We start from the raw sequence: 20,047 nt of genomic DNA, 5'->3' as shown, positions 1-20,047 counted from the left end.
ACACTGGATGCCCGAAGAGGACGTAAGAAAATGGTCTGTCCTCCCAAAAGCGGACATTTGGTCACCCTAATGATGTAGCCATTAAATATCTGACACAATTTGTTTGCATGGTATTTGTTTAAGCTGTCACCAATTGTTCCAAAGGGTTCATATATTCTTTCTGTTAATGAATTCTGTGTACACATACATAACATGCACATTTTAATCATCATTTGTAACCGAATTATTTGAAAATGTGATACTAACACAGATGCAGGTGGGCAAACATGAACCAGTGACAGTTTGAACTGTAGTTGCATACAAGTGTTTATTGAAAACATCCACATTGGTTTTGCATGAAGTTCACGACTCTAATGAGTTAGCGGCTACGCTCTTTCCGCACACAAGTGGAAGGCCATTGCTGGCAAAGTGCAGTCTGGGGAAGAAAAACCAAATACAGCTTTGAATCACATGACTAAAGGAGATTCTCTTTATGGTTCCGATAGCTGAGACTGGACAAAACCCCCGATAACTAAATCTGACGTGTTCTTTTAAGCAAGCATCCGCCCGCTCACCCTCAACACAAATTTACATCCATAAAGTTGAAGTCCAGAATATAAATGTTAACTTCACTAGTGTTCAATCTCTGTGTGGATTATTAGCAATCAGAGGATGTGTTTGTTTTAAGTGACATCAGTTGGGAATCAATGGAAGCCTTGAGCCACATCACCACGAATTGTTACCTGTGCAAGCTCTTAAGGATCGATGGACGGAGCCACTGGATTGAAGGTGGTGATTATTTCTCACGCGCACACACAAAAAGAGAAAAGGTTTAAGAACACATTCAAATGTTTCATTTTCACCCTGCCATGACAACCCAGAACAATATTGCCTTGAAGGTTAAAAATAAGAACAAGAGAGAAAATGTAAAGCCAAGAAGACCTCTTCGTGTTGCCGTCAATTACACGTGTCCTTCCAGCTAACCGGCCGTCCGTCTGCCCGTCCCTCATGGTGTTGTCCGTCTGTGTGTCTACAGGGCCAGTTTGCCGATGATGACTCCGATGACGAAGAAGAGGACGCACAGCGCCAGCGTGCGGGTGCTCAGACCTTCCTCCCTCGTGGCCAAGGACGCCATGACGGAGGAGGGGGAGGAGTCTGCCACAGTCGCCGTCAATTTTCTCTTCCGCAGCCCGTCGTTCTCCTGCCAAAGAAGGGTGAAGCACACACACAAACCAATGGAATAGTTGTGCACCTAAGCGCACTAACAACTTGTCTCTGTCGATTTATCATGTCAACATGATCCCTATTTGTATTTAGCATGTCTCACCCTGATCTGTTTGTTCTCTTCCCGTAGTCTCTGCGTGTCTGCTTGAAGCCGCTTATACTCTTCCATGATCTTCTTCACCTCGCCGTTGTCCAGCGAGGCGCTGGATGACTTTGGCGGTGTGGCGTGCTCCGTCTTAATAGAAGAGGATTGCACAGAGTAGTAGCTGGCGTGCTCATGCTGTAGAGGGGGGGGCGAGGGGGGAGATGTGCAGACAGGGGGATGAATGTGCAAACAAAAAACACACAAAAAAAACAACTAGAGCTGCGAGCAGCTATAAAGGGCCCTCGCAGCCCGGGCCACGTTGGGGTACTGGCACCTTGGAAGCAGAATTTCTTTGAAAATGGCATGATAAACCATTACACGTGGATTTATTTTATTTATTTTTTTGCCAGGTGTGATGAGTGTGTCAAGCTCAATGGGTTTTGGTGATTGTTAAGAACTGCAAAAATCAGCGTCTTTTTTTTTTAAATTTTATTTTAAGGCAATGAGTTGCCCTGATTGGTATTTTTTGCAAAAGTACATTTACACATCATCGCTCATACTCATTGCACAATGTTGCTTTTATTGTCCATAGAGGTGATGAAAAAAATATGAAACTAAATAAAAAAGTAAATATGTTTGGTTAGGTCTGATGCCAGTGAACATTTTGAGTGGTGGAAAGTAAAAGAATATTCATAAATGACTTAGTTATCACACTTAGAATGTGTTTACAATTTTTGCAAAAATACCGTAAGTGGGGCATTTTTTTTTTTTTATGCCTCAAGGACTAGGTGGCGCTGTATTTATAACTGAATTTTGTCATAGAGATACCTTCAGGCCTTGACTATAAATATACATTTCAAGTATGGGATTTTTTGGAGCATGTACCTGGGAGTTATTAAGCATATCCTTCATTCACGATATTGCTTTTAATGTCCAGAGAGGCTATCAAAAATAAATAAAACAAAATAACAAAAATATGTATGTTTGGGTAAGTCTGATGCCAGTGAACATTTTGAGTGGTGGAAAGTAAAAGAATATTCATAAATGACTTAGTTATCACATTTAGAATGAGTTTATATTTTTTGTAAAAAATACCTTAAGTGGGGTATTATTTTTTTTTATGCCTCAAGGGCTAGGTGGCGCTGCATATATAACTAAATGTTGTCATAGAGATACCTTCAGGCTTAAATATAAACATACATGTCAAGTTTGGGATTTTTTTGAGCATGTACCGGGGAGTTATTAAGCATATCCTTTTTCATTTGGAAACCTGTTTACAATTTTTGTAAAAATACCGTAAGTGGGGTATTTTTTTTGTTATGCCTCAAGGGCTAGGTGGCGCTGCATATATAACTGAATATTGTCATAGAGATACCTTCAGGCCTTGACTATAAACATACATGTCAAGTTTGGGATTTTTTGGAGCATGTACTGGCGAGTTATTAAGCATATCCTTTTTCATTGCAAAATACAAATTTTGATGCCCCGCCCTCATCATATAGTATTTCGAAAAGTCAGGATTTTCCCCCCTGTCGTTAGCTCAGGTCTTGACATGGTCCAGGTCAAGTCTGAAGTCAGTCGGGTGAAACGTGTAGGAGAAGTGGGCAAAAGTATGCCCCCTGTAAATGTGCTAAAATCGTAAAAAATGGGACATTCAAAAATTCGTAGCTCACTTCCTGTTCATTTTAGCACATGGGTCCAAGAGACTTTTTTTGTAGGTCTTGGGCTCCCTCATACACCTAAAAATATTCATAGATCTTGCTTAAACGTACAAGCGGGGCTGCTTCGTTAAAAACTTCTAGGGGGCGCTATTGAGTAATTTTTGGAAAAATAGCACATTCTACGATAAAATATTGCTCATTTTGCCAGGCCAGATGTGTGTGCCAAGTTTCATGTGTTTCTGTGCCTCAAAAGTGGCGTTGTTTTCTTGTCGAACAGTGCTTAGCCACGCCCACAGCGATTCACGAAAACTCACAAACTTCATGTTGTGACATCATGAAGGTGGAAACCCTCATATGAACAAATATGAGGTAGGTCCAGTTAACGTTGTTGGAGAAAAACATTGAAGAAAAATCGTAAGAAAAAAAATTGCCAGGAGGTGGCGCTATCAGTAAGATGAAATATAAGTTCGTAGATGTCTTTAGGGCTGGACTCTCATCAATTGTGTGAAATTTTGAGAAGATGGGATTATCTGGGTCAAGTTAAAGCAGCTTTTATTGCCACGAAAAATTACCAGACTTTGCGGCACCGTAACGGCCACGCCCTTTGGCGAAAAGTTACAATATTCAGTGTGGGGCATGATCAACATCTTAAGGCTTTTCTGACCATTTTTCACCTGGATCCCTTCAAAGAGCTTGGCACAGTAGCTAAAAACGTAAAGTATGACATTTATTGTCACAACTAGGTGGCGCTATATGTATAACTGAATTTTATCACATAAATGTTTTCAGGCTGTGACTATTAAGTTGCATGAGAAGTTTGAGATTTTTTGGAGCTTGTACATGGGAGTTAAGCATTTTGTCTTTCTGGACAAATGAAATTTTAAAGGCAAATTTTGATGCCCCGCCCCCGTCATATAGTATTTCGAAAAGTCAATTTTTTTGCCCAGTTGTTGTCTCAGGTCTCGAGATGATACATGGCAAGTTTGAAGTCAATTGGATGAAAAATGTTTGCAAAGGGGGAAAAAGCATGACCACAGTGAATGTGCCAAAATGGGCCAAAATTGGACATTCAAAAATTCATAGCTCACTTCCTGTACATTTTAGGAAATGGCTTCCACTGACTTTTTTGTGCGTCTCGGGGTGCTACACGTGCCTGTCAATTTTCGTAGCTCTAGGTCGAACGGGCCGGGATTGGTTTTTATTTTTCTACGCTAGGTGGCGCTATAGAGTCACGTTGTTATGACAACTTCATAATATCACATTTTTCGCCGGGCCCGAAGAGATTGCAAAGTTTGGTGAGTTTTCGTAAATGTTTAGGCCCTCAAAAATGCGATCGTTTACGGAGAAGAAGAAGAAGAAGCGGAAGAATAATAATTCTTACAAAAACAAGAGGGACCTCGCAGCGGTCGCTGCTCGGGCCCTAACAAAAAAACAAACAAAAAAAACCAACAAATAAATAATGCTGGTAATGGATGATACAGTTGTGAGTTGCTAATGGTGATGGCATGATATGCTCAAAGTGCTTGTTGCAAATCAGAAGGTTGATGCGTAGGCAACATGTGATACTAGATGACACCTACCGCTTTGTCATTTTCAAGAGGCATTTCAAAGGCACATCTCAACTTTGAATCCATCAGTTCCTCGGGCTTGGCATCCTGCCACTGTGAATGGCATCGTCACAAAACAGAGCGACAACTATAAACCATGAGAGATTAGTTAACATCTTTCACGATAAAGTTCAAGTGAACTCATAAACACCTTCGTTACATACAAGCAGCAACAAGGTCGATATTCAATGAGTTTACAATTTTTATCAGTGACAATTCATCATCATTCATCATTTGCTAACTGATATTTTTTGGGTTTAAAAGTGTTAATACTTAGTGGTTAACTTGTTTTGATAAAACATGTTACTTTAACTCATTTGCTCCCAAAAACATAGAAATACGTTCTATTTTAAATATTACGAGTGTCCCAAAGATGTATTTATACACTTTGATGCAGCCTCTGAACTGAAGAGAACGGTTGAACCAATGGTAGTTATGACAAAAACAGCCAGCAGGTGGCAGCAGAGTATAAGAGATCAACCAGGGCCATGTTGCAACAAACCGTTTTCCCCAGTTTTAAACAGATTTGTGAATAATGATGAAACTTAGCTATATTCTAATGCTAATTGCTGCAAAACGGAAACAGATAGAAATATACTTTTTATTCTTGATGAAAGAAGAGACTCTAATCTTTCTTTTGGCAGGTTCCATGCTTTTATAGCAATAAAAAATATTCTGTGGGCCTTGCAAAAATCAGTCAAAATCCAGTAAAACAGCCGGGAGCAAAGGGGGTTGCTTCAGTGAAAACGGTTGGGAGTGAATGAGTTAAATCGCCTGCCAAATTTTGTGAGGTCAACAGGTTGATCCCAGAGCACATCATTTCTATCTTCCACTATTTCCTATATGAGACAGTGTTTTCAGATTCAAATGAAGAAGGAATCAATCAAAATCCCAAAACGGATTGTGCTCAACCTTAGAAGTTCCACTCAATTAGTTGCAAGTGGAATCAAGCTTAATTAGCTGGTACCCCGTGCGGATACTCACAACGCTTTCCATGTCAGTCATGCCGTAGGGAACCAGCATGGACAACACCATGAATTTGTGTTTACTCTTCTCATTGGGGTCGTAGTCGAATGGCTGCAGCATAACTGTATAGAGCAAGGAACATGAATTTGATTTACTCATAGAATTAAATAATCATTCTTGAAATAAAGGGGGTGGATTATTTTTATGTGGGCTGCAATTGTCTGGTTCCCAAACAAGGTACCCAATATCACGCCCAAAGTCAACTGGAGTACACAAATATCCATTTATATTTATTGTGACATATGGACTATGGGCTAAAAGACTGTGGAGAGAAGCTAGAGTACCTGGAAAAAAGCCACGGGAATAATATGACAGAGCCCAGATTCAAATCCTGAACCTAAAAACAGTGAGGCAGTTGTGCTACCCACCTCTCCCTTTGTCGCCTAACATTGCACATGGATCTAAATTATTTAATGATAGCAGTAAACAGTGGTAACCACTGTACATCATATGGCTTACATTTAATGAAATTTGCAGCCTGACCAAATTTTAAGGAAAAATATAATCAATATAACTGTCCTCAAGCTTTTCACTGTGATTTTATTTATTTATTTTTTTTGAAAGAAAACGTCATGAATGTACACATCATTGTTCTGCTTTAAACTAATTCACTGTTTGTTTTGCAAGCTATCAGCACTCATCACTACTTCCTTTAAGCCAGCATCAAGGGCTCAACTGTGCATCTTGCCTTTTGCATTGGCGCACTGCAAAACTTTCTCTCAAAAACTGGCTGTGGGAGAGAAAATTAAAAAAAAAGTCAAAGCAGGAGTGTTGAAGTGCAGGTGCATCTCTGTAAATTACAATACTGTGGAAATATTTAGATCAATGTAAAAAGCGAAAATTATACTACTGCCCAAAGCCGACTGGGATAGGCTCCAGCACCCCCGCGACACTTGAGGAGTAAGCAGTTAAGACAATGGATGGATGGATGGATGAAATATTTCACTACTTATCACAATTTAAAGAAATGAAAATTACATCAGAACCCATCCTGATATTATGTTACAAATAGTGTTGTTCAGATACCGATACTGGTATCGGCCGATACTGCATTAAAACAGTGGTATCGGTATCGGTGACTATTCACAAGTAACATGCCGATACAATTAATTCCAACACGAATATAGGATTTTGGATGCAGCCTCTTGTGTCTTGCTGGTGCACGACATTCACTGATATGCGACATGCTCTCTGCATGCCGATCTAAGATATCCTATTGGCCCTTGAATGCTCTGAACCAATGGCAGGACAGCTTTTTCATGTTGAGGAAAAAAACCCTCAAGTATCGGTATCGGATGATACTGCAAAGCTGGGTATCGGTATCGGGGGCCAAAAAACGATATTGGAACAACACTAGTTACAAATAACATGTATGAATTGGCCTCCAGAAAATTATTGACCGGTTTAATCTTTGCAATATTTAAGTTTCACCTTTTGAATTCAACTTGTTCAATTAATAAACTTTTTACCATATTCTAATTTACAAAAATGCACCTGTACTATTCCAGGTGCAGGTCCAGTGTAACCAAGAGTTCCAGTGCAATGTCAGTGAGCAATGTCATGTAACGGTATATAATTGAGAAAAAAAAAAGAAAGAAATGTTGGTACTTTTAATTTTTAAGCAATGTTTAGCAATGTTAGTAGTTTTAGTTTCATAGGTTACTATATCCCTTTTTGTTCATATTTCTGTTGATTTGAAAGGACTCTCGGCCAAGTAATGAAGGCTTTCATGACTGTGTCAAGTCAAGTCAAGTCAAGTTTATTATATAGCCCTTAATCACACAAGCGTCTCAAAGGGCTTCACATGCCCACAGTTGACAAATATTAATAACCCCTGATCGAACCACAAGAGGGCAAGGAAAAACTCGGAAAAAAAAACCGTCAGGGAAAAATAAGAAACCCTGACAAGGGACCGCAAATGTGGTAATCCCTCTTCCTAGGATGATAAGGCTGCCGAATGGAAAACAATTTACATAGATTGTGATAGTAAACAATATTAACTAGAATATTGTAAAGTCAATTTAAGAAGTTGAAGCACTGCAAGAAGACTGTTTTGTCAATTTTTTTCCCGTTATTGTTAACTTAACTCAATCACACGCAGTTTGTTCTGCTTTGAAATAACAGAGGGAATTAATTAAACTACAGACATCAGATTGATGCAGGATATCTGGCAGGACTGTGAATGCTGACCAGAAACATTGATGGAGGTTCCAGCATCGATGATGCCACTGTTTGGGCGAACACAGTAACGGCGAGGTGCGGTTGTCTTGACTTTGAAACACACATCTGTATCTGTGGGGTTGGTAAGCTTCAGAGTGGCAGTGACGACATCTGTGAAGGGTCCTGGAGATGGTCGGGACACACACACACACACACACACACACACACACACACACACACACACACACACACACACACACACACACACACACACACACACACACGGAGTGTGCCAAAAGACAAACAAAAACACAAAAACAACATCAAGTGCACACACACAAACAAAAAAAAACATCCACAACCACACAAAAAGATACACACCACATGAGAAAGAGAAATCGTCAGATCTCCTAAAAGCATTAGGGGAAATTGCGCTATTCTTTGATTTAATTAGAAAAATCAGTGTGATTTTTTTTAGGACAGTATTTGTAAATCAATATTACAATCAGAGAAAACCCTCCCATTTAACATTCAATAGCACCCAAACACCCTCTTGGTGTGCTTTTTAAGTACAGTATATTAAGTATATGAACAAATCTCACATTAGGTGGCTTACAATAACGTGGATCTAACTCCTGAGATTTAAAGCTCAGCATTGTATAAAGCACTGGAAAGACTCATGCCTGAAAGCGAGGTGTTAGTATCGTAGCAGAAAACGGACATCAAAAAGAGTGAAAATTATCAAGGCTGAGCCTGGTGAGTAAAAGAATGTTATGGACGGCCGGCCTGCTCTGACGTCGCAATGACAGCTATCTAGCAGTTACGCTAGCCAACAGGGATGCTAAGCTGCTAGCCTGTGAACATAATCGTTGCCATTTCAAGTACACCGTGCACGCTATAAATGCGCAACTAGATGACAACTGACGAGGAGAAACAAGGCGTACAGAAAGAGTAAAAGAGCAACGCAAGGGCAGTGTAAAACGACTGTTTAGTCACCGGACCTTCCCTGGTGGCGTTACCTCGGAATTTCAGCTCATGTTGCGGCTCCAGCACCAGGACTTGTTTTGGTCTGGCCATGTCCCAGAGCTTCTTCCTTGTCGGGGCTGCGACGACAACAATTTGGATTACAGGTAGCCGGGAGAGGAGAGGCGAGGCTGCAGCTGGTTGGCTCCGGTAGAAACAATACTGACGTGCGAGGCGAGAAGGGGGAGGACTGCAACTACGACTCGAGTAATGTCAGAGAATCACTCGGTAAAACCAAACTGACTGACTGCCACCGACAGCTGCTGGAAGCTAATTTGCTAACTTGGCTAGTAGCGGAAAGCAATTCTATCTGATTGCAGCTCGCAGAACACCCCGCCCCTTCAGCGGAACACTCCTCCCCCGTCAGGCTACGGTTAGTCTTAAAGGACAAAGGGTACAATAGCGACTTAATAGGGGAAAACAGAGTGTATTAATGGCCTTGACAAACGAAACATTATTGCACAAAGTTATAAACCATCACAAAAATAGCACATTTGAAACCGACTATGTAGGACCCGTAAATAGTATTTTAAATGAGTTTTATTGTGATATACATACACAAACCGTTTTGTTTTGTTTTTAAATGCAAGGAATAGTATCAGGTTTATCAAAAAATGCTCTTGTGTAAATTTATAAAACGTTTCGTAACCTGGAGCTACCTTTTTAAGAAATAAATATGTTCATACTCTAAATGACCATATTATGAACCACATGAATCACATTCTCATACTCTATCAATATAAACTCAAGTCATTTAAAATTTGATATTACAAAAATATCACTTCAAAAAGCCTCTTGATCTTTTTTTTTCTGGCCAGTAGAACATATCAGGATTATATCGATTAAAGTAATTAAATATACATTCCCTTAGATCATCATAAAGTGTAAAGTACAAAAGAAATTGACCTCAGTTTCCACATATTCAAACCATACATTTCACATATTCTATCATCTTCTGGTAGCTATATTAGTAAATCGACCAGTTTCAACGACAAGGGTGAGAATACCAGACCTTAGTTGAGCAACCAATGATATTTGATTTCTAGACACTCGAGATAGAACATATTCTTCAGGAATAAACCTGTCCTTGAATTGCATATATGTTCTCAGTTTAGGCTTTAATGAAACACCTTGAGACCAGGTTTCTTCAAACTTAAAGATAAGCTTATATTTAATGGAATGGACATTACAGCACAGGTTATTCCTATATTACATATCAACTTCCTCAAAAACTGCGATTGGCTGGCAACCAGTCCAGGGTGTACCCCGCCTACTGCCCAAAACCAGCTGAGGTAGGCTGCAGCACCCCCCGCGACCCTTGTGAGGAATAAGCAGTCAAGAAAATAGATGGATGGAACTTCCTCAAAAATTTAAATTTTTATTGACCAAAGAGACTGATGTAATTTGCTCCACTTAAATACCTTCTGATTAGTTAGTCTTACCCTCTACTATAATAACCAGTCGATTCCATAGCCGTAACTAGGGACGTTCTATACCACTTTTTTTTCAGACCGATACCAATACTCAGACCCTCAGTACTCACCGATATCGATACCAACTGCCGATACCAGTAGTACATTTTGACAAAAAAAAAGAAAGAAAAAAAATCACTAAAAGATATTTTTAAACAAATATATTTCTTTTAATTTTGACAAAAAAACAGGACTGTCACTCTTCAATAGTCTTGACGCTCAAAATAAAACACAAAAATGCTCTTTTAGTTTAAGATTCACAATTTTGAAGTATTTCCAAACCAGTGACGTTTTGGTGAAAAACTGCTGCAAGCTAGCGCCAGTTACAGGCAAGGAGGACTCACTTAACGTCTTCCCCCTCTGCCATCGGTCGCTTGTACTCGTCTGCGTCACGAGTACTCGAGTACTTGAAAAAAGGCTGGTCTCGGCCCGATACCGATACCTGGTATCGGTACTCGCCCATCCCAAGCCGTAATATTTCACACTTCTGTTGGACAGAGACCCAGGGACCATATCTCCTTGAATCACTCCAGTCGGAGAAAATCTATGCATGTACACCTTAAAAACATGATCTAATCACTCTATTTGGAATAGCATAATTTAAAATTGGTGAGACACATACAATAAAGTATATATCAAGCTCCTTACATACTTGAACTATGTTAACTACCAATCTCAGAGCTCTTCCAACTGAGTCAGCAAGGGTCCCTGTTCCAACGTTAAAAGTAATAAATTCATCAAGAAAAAAAAGCCTATTTATACACATCAACTTCCTTTATCTCTGTAGCTAGATAGTTCAAGAATAAAGCAAAAAGGGTTGGTGAAAGTACATCACTTTGCTTAACTTGCTTAACTCCAAAAGGTGTATCAAACCCATCTGTATAAATATTAATTTCAACACAAGCTTTTGGATTTGTGTACAAAGTCTGAATTGCTAGACAAGATCTTCCATGAGTTTAAATATGATATATTGATGTTGTTTTTGCAAAACGTACTTTATCATTTTTACAACATTGCTCTACATATTTTTTGTGACACCTATGTAAGCATTATGTAATGTACATACTTTTGTAACTTCAAATAACCACTCCCAAAAAATAATATAAATCACATTTATTAAGTGGCAGAAATCGCTGCAGCATCTGTGAGGGTTGTAATCAGAGATGAAACCAATGAGGTCTCCTCGCTTTTTCATCCCCAGAAGCCTTTGTATTCTTGAAAGATTGTATTGCATTGGATGCAGGGGGTGAGATTATAGGGGATCCTGTACATCTCTCGGAATTTGGATGAAAATGCACTCCAGTTGACACCTAATGACCAAAAGAAAAACAAAACAAGAATGAGATGGATCGAGATCAGGGGTGCCTGGAGAGCCCTTATCCAGCCTGTTTTCCATGTTTCCCTCCTCCAACGCAGCTGAATCCAATCATCAGCAAGCTATGCAGAAGCCTGATAACGATCCTGATCATGAATCAGGTGTGTGTTGGTGGAGAGAAACATGGAAAACAGGCTGGATAGGGGCTCGAGGACTGGGCTTGCATACACCTGATCTAGTTTATATATATATATATATATATATATATATATATATATATATATATATATATATATATATATATATATATATATATATATATATATATATATATATTGTTTTTAATCCACCCATCCATTATCTTAATGCTTCTCATCAAGAGGCGTCCCCCCTACCCTCAACTTACTGTCTAGCCACTGAAAGTGTGCTACCCTATGGAATGATTCCTCTCTGGTCATCACCCAGAAATGGGTGCAGGTCAGGGCCAGGACACGGATTGCTCCTTCACCATCATTCAGGACAGCAAGAATGAAGATTGAGTGTAAAATCTCCTAAGGTAGCTGTGAAGAATAAACTAAAAATTAGGCTGTTCTTCATAATCAGTATGATCATCATCATCCCCCTCTTCCAACAAGGGTAGTGCAATTAAGAATTCTTTGTCAACATGTTATGTAGCAATCACAATTTCTGTTCCTTTCATATTGAATGTCATAGCCACGATTCACTGATTAAGATACAATCTCAAAGTCTACACTCTGTGTAGTGAGTGTTATAAGTTTATAACTGTTCTTCACCTCCAAAATTTTTAAATAAATACTTAAATAAATATTGTTGCATGCCTGCCGGATAGAAGTGACCACTCCCTCTGGAAGGCTTGACTTTGGTCGTTGAAAGGTGACATTCCTCTTTAAATTCAAGGGAATGGGACACATTATAGATATGCTTTTTACATGTACAACAATGACAATTTGCATAACTTAATTAGGGTCTTTAAAGTCAATCTATCTTTCTTACCATGGCAATCTCATCAAATTTCATTTTTCTGGAAAGGTGAAAAATGGGGTCCAAGACCCACTGGCTAGCTCCATGCCTTCCTTCGTATAATGTGCAAATCTGCGACCATAACTGCAAAGATGAAATTAATACATTTTCAAAACATGCTGTCCGTCCCATACTTTTGCTAGATATTCAAAGCTTATTATACCAACACCTTTCAATCTCCATATTCTCTAATAATAATTTGCACCACCACCTCCGCAGCCCTCAGGCATGATGTCATGCTGAAAAAACAAGACAAGAGTGTATTCATTTGATTATACTGGACTCCAAACTAAAACATACAGTACCTCCATAACAAATAGCTGTCTTCTCATGAGTTTGCAGATGTGCCACAATATATGCAAACTCTCTCCTTTTGGTGAAAATGCTGCATTTGGAACGGTATGAGCCTTCAAAAACGGGTGCTGGAAGATGCCAATCTTTATAGACAGTTCAATCAGCACTTTTGTTTTGTTACAAATTAATCCTAAATCACAGTTTTTTTTTCTTTCCCGATGGCAGAGTGACTGTTCTGCCTTTTTGCCTCTTAGAAATATATTAAAGGTTAAAATCTTCTGTCATCCCGTCTGTAAAATTGACAAATATTATAGGCCTATTCCCACAACATACCAACATAAATTAAAATAATAATACAAATTGTAGGCCTACTTATATACAGATTTCTTAACGTTCATGTCACCACTGATTAAAACTACGTTATTATTTAAATTCCACTGTTAAATTTAGGTTATCATATTGTACAGTACACTTATCTTGTTCCTAATAAAATGACAATGGGAAACCACGGATTTACGGAGCAGCGAGGGTGACAGGGAAGAAAAACATTGCGTTCCTCCACTTCATTTTCTGTGAGGGAACGAACGCAATGTTTTTAGCGTCCTATGTGCTACATTCATTCAATAAAATAAATATCAACTTACTTCCTGCTCGCGACTCGACATTTTTCAAACTTTGTTTGGTACTGGTTCGATGTACTTGATTGATTGTAAATTGAAAGTATAGGTCGCTTGCACATGTCGTCACTTCCGCCTCGGATTTCTCGTAGTCGCCATGCTGGGTGGCCTCCATTTACGTAGCGATTCGGTCTAACACGTATCTATCACGTTTGTTTTCTGCGTTTAAAATGGTACATTGTTGCTGCATCGTTGGCTGTTCGAACAAAGCCAAGGGGGAAAATGGTCGGTCTTTTTTCCGAATTCCGAAAATAATTAGGAACCAGGGCCTGGAGACAGAGGAGTGCGGACTCCGGAGGGAAGTCGTTACTTTGGGCTCGTGTGTGCAGCGATCACTTTGTGAGCGGTAAGCTTGTTTACCTTTATTTAATGCATCCATCCATCCATCCATCTTCTTCCGCTTATCCGGGGTCGGGTCGCGGGGGCAGCAGCTTCAGGAGGGAAACCCAGACTTCCCTCTCCCCAGCCACTTCAACCAGCTCCTCCGGCGGGATCCCGAGGCGTTCCCAGGCCAACCGAGAGACATAGTCTCTCCAGCGTGTCCTGGGTCGTCCCCGGGGTCTCCCGCCAGTGGGACATGCCCGGAACACCTCCCCAGGGAGGCGTCCAGGAGGCATCCGAACCAGATGCCCGAGCCACCTCAGCTGGCTCCTCTCAACGCGGAGGAGCAGCGGCTCGACTCTGAGTCCCTCCCGGATGACCGAGCTTCTCACCCTATCTCTAAGGGAGAGCCCGGACACCCTGCGGAGGAAACTCATTTCGGCCGCTTGTATCCGGGATCTTGTTCTTTCGGTCACGACCCACAGCTCGTGACCATAGGTGAGGGTTGGAACGTAGATCGACCGGTAAATCGAGAGCTTTGCCTTTTGGCTCAGCTCTTTCTTCACCACGACGGACCGATACAGAGTCCGCATCACTGCAGACGCTGCACCGATCCGCCTGTCGATCTCCCGCTCCATCCTACCCTCACTCGTGAACAAGACCCCAAGATACTTGAACTCCTCCACTTGGGGCAGGATCTCATCCCCGACCTGAAGACGACACTCCACCCTTTTCCGACTGAGGACCATGGTCTCGGATTTGGAGGTGCTGATCCTCATCCCAGCCGCTTCACACTCGGCTGCGAACCGCTCCAGTGAGAGCTGAAGGCCCCGGCCTGATGAAGCCAACAGCACCACATCATCTGCAAAGAGCAGAGATGCAATGTTGAGGCCACCAAACCGGAACCCCTCCAAGCCTCGGCTGCGCCTAGAAATTCTGTCCATAAAAGTTATGAACAGAATCGGTGACAAAGGGCAACCTTGGCGGAGTCCAACCCTCACCGGAAACGAATCCGACTTACTGCCGGCAATGCGGACCAAACTCTGGCAACGGTCGTACAGGGACCGAACAGCCCGTATCAAGGGGCCCGGCACCCCGTACTCCCGAAGCACCCCCCACAGAACTCCCCGAGGGACACGGTCGAACGCCTTCTCCAAATCCACAAAACACATGTGGACTGGTTGAGCGAACTCCCACGCACCCTCGAGGATCCTGCGGAGGGTGTAGAGCTGGTCCACTGTTCCACGGCCAGGACGAAAACCACACTGCTCCTCCTGAATCCGAGATTCGACCTCCCGACGGACCCTCCTCTCCAGCACCCCTGAATAGACCTTACCAGGAAGGCTGAGTCTTGGGCTTTTAATGCCGATAACATGTTTTTTGGTGGCAAAATGTAAACTTGGAAAAAAAAGAGACAGAAGGGGCTGATGCAAGAAAACAGACCCCCGGGGGTGATGCAAGAAAACAGACCCCCGGTAGCCTACACATCATGCTAAAGAACTTATTCACGGCCACCCTACTGCGGTAAAATAACCAGTCTTTCCATATTTTATTTGTTTATATATTTGTTTATTTTAACAGGTCGCCCTGCGCCCGTTTTTCTGTCCAATCATCCCGACTGGGCTCCAACATTAAAGTTGGGTCCCAAGTTACAACATCTATGTCTCAGCCCAGTCGGTGCCAAGATATGAACGTGCACAGGAGAGACAAGCAAAGAAAAGACGACTCGAAGTGGCAGAGATTGTTGCAGTTATGCAGCCAGATGGCTCCAGTAACCTGTACCCTCAAGTACTGCTGACATCATTGACTCTGGTATGCCACTCAGAATTCATTACATGATATATTGTATGCATGAGTGAATGTATGTGTTTGTTTGTGTGTGTACACGCACCTTATATTTTAGAGACATTTGGAAGTGTTTATAGAAATAAGTATTTGCCTGTAGCAATGTTCATACATTAAAAAATGCAACAAAATGTGTACATTTCTTTTACACTGACAAAAAAACTATACTACTTTACTATATTAAACCTATTACTGGTACCGTATTTTTTTGTGATTTTTTCTTTATTTTTTTCTTTAGGGATCTCATGCCACACCGACTTGATTGCCAATGACATGATGGAAACGAAGGCGAGCATCAAAGCATTGGAGGAGGACAACATGCGACTGTTTGTTTGGCGCTAATAAAGGCAGCGTTTATACAAATTCTATTGTTGGGTTTGTTTACAAAGCTATACATAATACAAATGACAGGATTTGACTCAATGTGCAATATGGTCCCTCTTAAAGTAATGGCATAAATCTGGAAACACCGTCTTCACCCTTCAACTCCCCTCCAATTTTAATGCACCTCACGTCCAAGGGGAGGGGTGAGTTGGGGCGGGGAGCCATCAGAGGGGATGGACTGCAGTGCCTGGCAGCGCTGTGGTCCCCCCCATTTGTGTCCCTGCCCCACCACTTTGTCCCTCCATTCCCTTTTTTAATGCACCACACATATACATATTCATTTTTTTGGGGGGGATACGGGTGTGTCGGAGTAGGGGAAATTTTTTCCCTCTACTCCGACTCACCTGCTCCCAATTTTAATGCACCACACGCACACACTTGTATATACACTGGGTGGGGCCACATTCACGGTGTAAGGGTAGAGCTCGCCAGTCGGCGAGCTGGCGGACTCAGTAACAGGGTTAGGTGTCACTAGTACTCTGGCGTGACGACCGGGGCCTCTCCCCACCGGGCTCGGTGTTCTGGTGTTCCGCCTTCTCCCCTGGTGCTTCCTCCTCTGCTTCCCCCCTCCCGCCGCTGTGCAAATCTCGCGCGGCTGGAGGTGGGGTGGGCACATCTTCCCTCTCTGCGCTGCTGCCCGGTGCCGGTTTCCGGGGGGGGGTGGGGGGTTCTCGCGGGGGGCCGGGTTCGCGGGGGGGGGGGGGGGGGGTGGCGGCCGTCGGGGGGGTGCGGCTTGTTTGGGGGGGGGGGGGGGGTGGAGGTATGGGTGGGTGGGGGGTTGGGTGCTGGGGGTCGGGGTGTGTTCGGGGGTTTGGGGGTCGGGGGTGGTGGGGCCTGGGTCGTGGTGGATGGCGGGTTTGGGTGGGGTGCGGGGGGGTCGTGGGGGGATGGGGGCTGGGGACCGGTGGGGCGCTGTGGGGGCCCGCTGGGCCTCGTTCTGCGGCCTTGGGCTCGGGGGTGTGGGCCGGGGCTGGGGCGGGGGTGTTCCGGGTGTCTGGGTCGGCTCGCCGACCGGTGTCCGCTCGGGTGGCTTGGGGGTGGCCTTGGTGCTGCCGCGGCCTGGGGATTCCGGGGGGGGGGGGGGGGTGCTCGCTTTGCTGGACCGCGGTTGACGGCTTCTTTCTTTGGTGGTGGTCCTTATGCATGCCAGATCCGTCGCACCAGCATCTACTGAAACTCAACAGAAGTACCCTCTCCCTCCCACAGCCCCTTGAATCAGTTGGTGCTGGTGTCTGTGGTTCTCACTTTGCTTTATCTATCCTTCCCTCCTTCCTCTCTTTAGTTTTTCCTCTGGTCACTTGAGATCTTAATTTATTAGAAGTATGAGGTTTCTGGGGTTGGCATAAGACTCTGGTTTTGTAACCACGCAGGAGGGGTCTTGTTGGTGCTGGACTTCACTTTGATGGATTGGATGTACTGGCTTCTATGGATCTCACTCTGCCTTATCGATCCTTCCCTCCTTCCTCTCTTTAGTTTTTCCTCTGGTCTCTTGAGATCTCGCTAAATTTGCTGGAATTTAGAGGCTTCCGGGGTTGGCGTAAGACTTTGATTTTGTAATCATGAGGAAGGCAGGAAGTGTTTGGTCGGTGCTGGATTTCACTTTGATTTACCTTTCTTTTCTCTTTATTTCTTTTTTTTTCTGACCTTTTCTCTGGTCTCCTGACCATTTAAACCTCACGACTCTGGCAAGATTCTGAAGTACCTGGTTAAGGCGAAGGGTAATGGGATATTTATAAGGTTTTAGGTGAATGAATGAGTATAAATTTATACGTATTTGCACGCACGCACACGCACGCACGCAAACGCACGCAAACGCACACACGCAAACGCACGCACGCAAACGCACGCACACATACACAAAAAAAAAAAAAAAAAAAAAAAAAAGCGCAATGATGACAAGACGTTGAATCGGTAAGACTACCGAATGAACAATTCTGAGCTCTTTTTAAAAAGAAAAAAAAAAAAAAAGAAAAACAGAAAAAAAAAAAAAAAGGCAGCGTTTATACAAATTCTATTGTTGGGTTTGTTTACAAAGCTATACATAATACAAATGACAGGATTTGACTCAATGTGCAATATGGTCCCTCTTAAAGTAATGGCATAAATCTCTATTATTTCTAAAAGCACAAAAAATGAAGTGAATAATGATTAGATGTAGTAATTTCAGGGTTAAAAATGGAACTGTTAATTAATGTAGTTTATTTTAGCACAGGTGCCTACCATCCTGAGATGACGGTATGATGTAATGTTGATGGGGTACGCAATGACTTTCATTATGCTATGTACAGAGGAAAAAGTTGCTCTCTTTTAAATTTGTTTAATGTAAGACAAGTACCAGTACTGTGTTACAGTTTTCCCAATAATCCTTGTTTCACACTTGTCACAAAACCACTGTCCTTTTGGCAGTCTAGATTGGCACACTTCAAGTGATATCATTTGATTTTACAATCTGCTGCAGCACAAAAAACTACTTTATTCCGCATCTTTGAAGTACATGAGCAAGTGGTAGGTGACAGCGGCTGAGCAGGAACACTGGAAGTCCACTGCTGATCTAGTAAATGCTCTCCCGAGCAGTTCAGGTAAGGAGGGGATTTTGGGAAAAAAAAACTCTGGCTTTTCCAACTGGCCAAAACGAGCGATCTGGGTGGACTCGCTCAATCACACTTTGTCCACACCACAAAGTCGCAGAAGTCCCGTCCAGTTAAACTCATCTGTGCCTGAATCTGAAAATATTACAAACATTGTAATTAAAATATGAAACATAGAATTAAATAAGAAACTACAAAAAGTAAAGCAATACATACCTGGTAATAATATTGGTGTTGTCGTGACAAGTGATGGGAATTGTTGCCATCCGGCACCAGACAGAAATTGGGTGTTGTGACAGCCTCCTTAACCGTGAGATCATAAGAAAAGCTGTCAGTATGCTCAGTAGTTACCATGAACACGTTTTATTGTACTGGAAACTGAAACTAAAAATACGTCCTCTGAGAGTGGTTAACCTTAACCATTTAGAATAAGTTGATTAAGTAACATGTAACTAGTGAAAGGGTAGCATTAAATTTAATTAAGCCACGGGGAGCTGTGCATAGTTACTTTTTATTCTTATACGCTCTGCCATATTTGCCTGTTATAAAATTGTTAGAAAAACCACATCAGGTAAACCTAGCTGTGCATGTAAACACAATGATAACAGGAAGCCTGAGAACAAATCAACATTTTTGTGTGCAGAATTACCAACACCATGTGGTTTACTTACGTGCAACAGCAACCGTTTCTTCTGATGCGATGTTAAAGTTTACACTCTGTATCCACCCGCTTACAAAATAATTGTAAGCCTCCAGGGATTTGTTGGCGTGTTATGGAGCATGTTGTCAACACGAGGTAGGGAAAGATGTCCAGAGATGTCACATTTGGCCAGCAAGCTTTCTCCGTCAAAAAAAAAATCACCCTTGGTCAGGACGTAATTAGGATCAATCCCGCCACACAGAGACACCTTCTGCCTGTATCGTTGTTTTTGATCTTTCGGTAAATCGTGAAAATACTGCGAAAATTACATCAGGTTGATAAGCTCTACCGTGTAACTCGCGAGTGTACCTTGTGAACCGGCGGACACCCAATATGGCGCCCGAAGGAAAAACTCCCATGATGCATTACGATGTGCAAGCGACCTATTGAATAAAGGAACTCCGGTCTCCTCCCACATTCCAAAGACATGCATGGCAGGTTAATTGGGCGCTCCGAATTGTCCCTAGGTGTGCTTGTGTGCGTGGATGGTTGTTCGTCTCTGTGTGCCCTGCGACTGGCTGGCAACCAGTCCAGGCTGTCCAGACCCCTCTCGCGGGAAGGAGGGACGTTGCGGTCAAAGAGAGGTTGGCGAAGGGGCGGGGCCTCGAATATATAAAGTTTAGTGTATATTGTAGATTCTCACTG

The 20,047-nt window shown here is 42.3% G+C and overlaps 1 protein-coding gene and 1 long non-coding RNA gene across 3 annotated transcripts; both read right to left on the bottom strand.

The window, feature by feature from the left end:
* Window positions 1-288: 288 nt before the first annotated feature.
* On the bottom strand, window positions 289-9,131 carry LOC144014838 (vesicle-associated membrane protein-associated protein B-like). 2 transcript variants are annotated; one of them, XM_077515140.1, is made up of 6 exons: window positions 8,762-9,131; window positions 7,773-7,925; window positions 5,541-5,644; window positions 4,530-4,610; window positions 1,307-1,438; window positions 289-1,180 (listed from the first exon to the last, which is right to left on the bottom strand). In XM_077515140.1, exons 1-6 carry the CDS (start codon window positions 8,817-8,819, stop codon window positions 1,010-1,012), a joined length of 699 nt encoding a protein of 232 aa, XP_077371266.1. In that variant the 5' UTR covers window positions 8,820-9,131; the 3' UTR covers window positions 289-1,009. The 2 variants fall into 2 exon arrangements, with proteins under 2 accessions (XP_077371266.1, XP_077371265.1); XM_077515139.1 differs by having other exon boundaries at window positions 1,307-1,483; window positions 8,762-9,130.
* A 9,185-nt stretch (window positions 9,132-18,316) lies between these two features.
* On the bottom strand, window positions 18,317-19,787 carry LOC144013188 (uncharacterized). Its single transcript, XR_013282164.1, has 3 exons — window positions 19,374-19,787; window positions 18,919-19,005; window positions 18,317-18,837 (listed from the first exon to the last, which is right to left on the bottom strand). It is a non-coding gene; the product is annotated as an uncharacterized LOC144013188 (long non-coding RNA).
* Window positions 19,788-20,047: the final 260 nt, after the last annotated feature.

Source organism: Festucalex cinctus, chromosome 2, assembly GCF_051991245.1.
Source record: "Festucalex cinctus isolate MCC-2025b chromosome 2, RoL_Fcin_1.0, whole genome shotgun sequence".
Lineage (NCBI taxonomy): Eukaryota > Metazoa > Chordata > Actinopteri > Syngnathiformes > Syngnathidae > Festucalex > Festucalex cinctus.
Note: the sequence above shows the minus strand (reverse complement) of the source record. Positions and strands in the feature narration are given on the sequence as shown.